Source organism: Diabrotica virgifera, chromosome 2 (genome assembly GCF_917563875.1).
Source record: "Diabrotica virgifera virgifera chromosome 2, PGI_DIABVI_V3a".
Lineage (NCBI taxonomy): Eukaryota > Metazoa > Arthropoda > Insecta > Coleoptera > Chrysomelidae > Diabrotica > Diabrotica virgifera.
Genome location: NC_065444.1, coordinates 27689456 through 27694471, shown reverse-complemented (window position 1 = coordinate 27694471; position 5016 = coordinate 27689456). Strand labels below are relative to the sequence as shown.

The 5016-nt window shown below is 32.3% G+C and overlaps 1 protein-coding gene across 1 annotated transcript; it reads left to right on the top strand.

Moving 5' to 3' along the window:
• The first annotated feature begins 43 nt into the window (after positions 1 to 43).
• On the top strand, positions 44 to 3706 carry LOC126880002 (39S ribosomal protein L18, mitochondrial). Its single transcript, XM_050643509.1, has 3 exons — positions 44 to 494; positions 2775 to 2925; positions 3444 to 3706. Exons 1-3 carry the CDS (start codon positions 304 to 306, stop codon positions 3642 to 3644), a joined length of 543 nt encoding a protein of 180 aa, XP_050499466.1. The 5' UTR covers positions 44 to 303; the 3' UTR covers positions 3645 to 3706.
• Positions 3707 to 5016: the final 1310 nt, after the last annotated feature.

The window sequence follows — 5016 nt, the reverse complement described above, 5'->3', positions numbered from 1 at the left end:
ATATATTAATTTGAGGTTATTTTTAAGTTTCGAATATACTGTGTTGTAAAGGATCAAAGGAAGTGGTCGGTGTATTATTTTTAGGAATTTTTAGGAATAACACTTTGGAAAATAATAATTTAATTTAATGTTATACACGTAAATACCCAAATATTATTATTAAAAAACCAAATAAAGGAAAAATGGCTGTTGTTCACATATACAAGACAAAGAATTCAGAAGAATAATTGGAATGTCAATGTCAAATTATTAAAAACACTAACCTAACTTTTAGAGGAAAAAAATTGGTATTTATTTATAAAAATGTTTAAATCTTTTCAAAATGCGTTTAAGTCATTCAACGTTCAACAAATGAGATACTCAACAATTGTACCGAAAAATGAAATATCTCCAATTATGACTAACAGAAATCCTAGAAATTTGGAACGATTAAGGATAGGTTACAAACCAGACGGATACCATTTAGATGCCCCCGGTAAACGTTATTGGCATAAGTAAGTAAAAATGTTTAACACATTGGCTGAGTTACGAGACAAATAGACCTCGTATTACATTAACGGTTAGCTGCGTCGACTGTTATAATGCAGGGTGGCAAATGGGGTATATACTGGACATAGATGCCTTGTAATGCACTCAACATAAGTTTATAAATATCTCTAAACGCAGCCGAGTTGTTAAGGTTTTATTCATCAATATCATAATTTCATTGCAGGTCTTTGTTTCCAGTATGTTGTATGTGTAGTAAATACCTATTAAACCTTTCAGGATTGCTGACCAATATATCTGACAGAAGAAATATTGCTACACTGACTACAAGCCAATATATCTGCCACCATGCTTATAGTATTTTTACTACAAAAGTGATATTACGTAGGTTAAAATTTTTGACGTAAGAGAACTGTCAAAACATTAGAATGTGACTTTTTATATAAACATGGCAATATTAAAAAGTCACATTCTAATGTTTTGACAGTTCTCTTACGTCAAAAATTTTGACCTACGTAATATCACTTTTATAGTAAAAATACTATACCAGTCTCTCTTAAAATGAAACTGACAGGTAGATGAATGGTATTCTTTTTCTCATGATCATCTTTCAGTGCGTCACAGTTTTTCGATTTCTTTCTAAGGCATTAAATTGTATATGACAGAAAAAAGGCAGGTCGGTAATTACTTTGGTAATTATTCTAGTTCGGTGATTATTCTAGTTGTCGCTAGATGGTGCCATAATAAAAAAAATATATATTTTTTAATTATATAATAATACAGTAGAACCCCGTAAATCCGAACCCCGCGAATCCGAACTTTCGGCAAATCCGAACCAACGGAAAGTGAAAAAAATTTAAAAATTCAAGACAAAAACTTAAAAACATGTTTATTATACAGAGTAAAGCCAGAAAATTGGACAATGTAGGATTACTAGGACTTTGACATTTAAAATTTCTTAAAAATAAATATTATACTTTAATATATAGGTTTATAAAGGTTAAACACAAACTTACTTTGGTTCTCTCGTAGTCAACTTCAGTCCAAAAATATTGTCCACACTCTTGCGAGAACGTTTGGCTACTCAAAATCACAATGAAAGCTTTGAACTACTAGTTAAGGCTAACTTTCGGATAATCCGAACTTTTCGGAATCCGAACAGGCTCTCCCCCCAATTAGTTCGGATTTGCGGGGTTCTACTGTATTACAAATATAATCTGTATAATTTATAAGACTATACAAATCAAAGAAAATACCATTTTATTGCAAGAAACACATTTGATTAGTTTTTATTCCAAATTGAAAATAAAATGTGACAACTGTCAGATTTAACTAAAACGTCATGTTAGAATAAATGTCATAAATGTGTATTATCATGGACTTAACCCTTTTTCCTATCATTTGTTACGCACTGAAAAATGCTCATGAAAAGGACTATAGATATATCACTACTTGCTAATCTGCCACACAGATCACAGGCCTAAACAAGTCCATAATTTTTTTAATCTGACAGATATATTTTTTATCCTTCCACAGTGCAGCCTAAAAACTGCTGTCTGTGTGGCACTGTAAGGAAAAATAGGTACCATCCTGAAAGGGTTAAGTATATTTGACTTTTATGGTATCTGAGATAATCCCATTCAATTAGACCTAATTTGATGAACACTCTTGCATAAATTTTCTAAAATAATTTAGTATCTACAGTGCACATATAATTTTATTACTTGTTTATTTCTTGAGTTCAAATAAACTAGGTTGACCCAAATTATAAAAAAATGCATTGAAATCCAGATCCTGTAATTTTTTGAGCATTATAAAGTGAGTACAAAGACATACATATTTTTTTTTGTAATTCCTTCAACTTACCCTGCACTTCTTGTTGACTCTTACCGATAAGGTAGATTTGTTGACGAATCGGATGGCACCCAAATAAAGTACCATGCACATCACATTAAGTTAATAATATTCTTACTTATTTTGTATTGTGTGAAGAGTGTATAATCAAAACTTGCTTTCTCTATCCATGGTCGAAATTGAGTTGTTTATATTTTCTGAATCTGCTTGTTAAACTCTACATGAATCTAGAACTAGTTTGATTCAAAACTAGGTTTATCCAACAGAAATTAAATGTTAAAGAAAGAATTTTAAATCAAGCTTGTCTTTCTCCTATGACAGTTATCTAAACAAAAACGAAATTGCATTAATTGCTTAAGTATTCATTTAAATCCGTCCATAATATAATTCTAATGGACATCATAAAATGATAATAATGCATATTGTGTTTTCAGGTTGCTTATAAATGTTTCCGGGAAATATATTAGAGCATCAATTCAGCATTTTCAAAATGGTGAAATTATTTCAGCAAGTACATCTGAATGGTCCATAAAAAAACAACTCTATAGGACAATAGACACATGTGCTTATACAAATCTTGGAAGGGTAATGTATTTTTTGTATTTGAATTTTTTAATTAGCAAAGCAATAGATAGTCACAGTTTTTACACAACTCTTTATTCGAAGATATTCTTCAGGCCATCTTCATTATCTATCATTATTGTGTCATTGATGTAACATCTGTATTTCTTTTTCTCCCATTCTATATCCTTTTCTTTATGACTTCATCCATGATCAGATTAAATAATATTAATGTAAGTTAGCGAATCTCCTTTGTTTCTTACTTTAGTTATATGCTGAGTTTTCCTTCGGTTCTTCTTCTTGCATAGCTATGCGTTCATTTTTTTTTTCAAAAGTATAGCCAAAACTGCTTTTTGGAATAGCCTTCGTGCCAAGCAAAAGTATTCATATAACCGGGGTATTCTAGCAACTGATCATTGGTGGCTAGTAGAAACGTTTCGAGACCTCAAATTTCTATTCCTTAGTCCGGGATATTCCTATAACTGGTATATCTAATAAGCAAGTTCGACTCTATTAGTATTTATTATGATTCATATTTTTAGGTTTTAGCCCAGAGATGTCTACAAGCTGGATTAATAGAAATAAGTTGTTTCATAAAACCTAATAGCCCTGATGATAAAATTGCTTTATTTTTAAAAGCTTTAGAAGAAGGGGGCATATCTTTAACTGAACAACCACAGTATAAAGCAAGTATGCCTTGGGACCTAGATCGGCCAGAAAAACCTTGGGAAGTTACAGAATAGTTTTTATTGCTAATTATTAAATATTTTAAAATAAAAAAATATACAATAAATTGTTTATATAAGTCTCTGATATATTATTCAATGCACCTTAGTAAGACAAGAGCAAATATATACTTCAAGTTTCTACACCACTTTGGGTTAAAAAGTTGTAACTGAAATTACATTGTAGTCAGAGAAATAGTATAAGTGATAAATTAACACATTTACTACACATGACTCCGGTCAGAGTCAAAGTGATACTTTACTAGAAGAGCATCAATCCGAACTAGGATAGACCTATAGATTTTTAAGGCTGTATATTTTTGCAGCTCCTGGATAACAACTCTTGCAAAAAGTCAACAGCGAATGTGTTAATCAACTTACTTACTTACTTAGTCCTAAGCCTTTCTACCTTTAGGTGTAAGGCTGGTGGAGTTGAGTTTGGCATTGTAGTCTCCATGCTTTCCGATCTTGCGCTAGGTTTCTTGCACTTTCCAATGTCAATCCCTTCTTCTCGACTTCTTTCCTGATTTCATCTACCCACATAACTCTTGGTCTCCCTCTTTTGTTTTTCCCCTGCACTCTCGTTTCGAACACTCGTTTTGTTAGCCTCTCGTTCGACATTCTACACACGTGCCCGAACCATCTAAGTTGTCCTTCTACTATTTTTTCATTGATTGGTTCTAGTTTTAGGTTTTGTCTAATTGTTTCGTTTCGTATTTTGTCTGTCCTCTTTCTGTTTGCTATTTTCCTCAGGAACCTCATTTCCATAGCATTGACTCTGGATTTTTGTCTCCCCGTCAATGTCCATGTCTCGCTGCTATACATGATTGTTGGTCTAACTACTGATTTAACGACTGCCATTTTTACTTTTTCCGGTATCCCTTTTTTCCCAAAAAATGTTGTTTTCATAGTGTTAAATAAGCTTCCTGTTCGTCCCATTCTCTCGTTTATTTCCATGTCTTGTTTACCATTTGATTCGATTATTACTCCTAGGTATTTAAAATATTCCACTTGCTCTAGTTGTTTCCCGTCTAATTCTATTGCGTGTGTCTTCCTCGTATTTGAAATTATCATTGTTTTTGTTTTCTCTGTATTAATTTTCATATTTATGTTTGATAGTTCTTCTTCTAGGATTTCAAGATTGTTCTGTAAGTCTTCTCTGTTTTCTGCTATCAATACCATGTCGTCTGCAAATAGTAGCTCCGATAGTTGAGTCTGTTTCATTTGCCAGTATCCTAATGTTAGTTTTCTCATTCTTCTCTTGGCTTTCTTTATCGCTTCATCCAGTACCACTGAGAATAGCAGTGGACTCAGCACGCATCCCTGTTTGACGCCTTGACTTGTAGAAAATTCTCTGGATTCCTCGTTATTGGTTCTTACTGTATTTGTA

Coding starts and splice junctions, on each gene's coding strand:
- LOC126880002 (XM_050643509.1), top strand. CDS start 304: ATGTTTAAATCTTTTCAAAATGCGTTTAAGTCATTCAACGTTCAACAA. Junction 495..2,774: donor GGTAAACGTTATTGGCATAA/GTAAGTAAAAAT, acceptor TTGTGTTTTCAG/GTTGCTTATAAATGTTTCCG. Junction 2,926..3,443: donor CTTATACAAATCTTGGAAGG/GTAATGTATTTT, acceptor TCATATTTTTAG/GTTTTAGCCCAGAGATGTCT.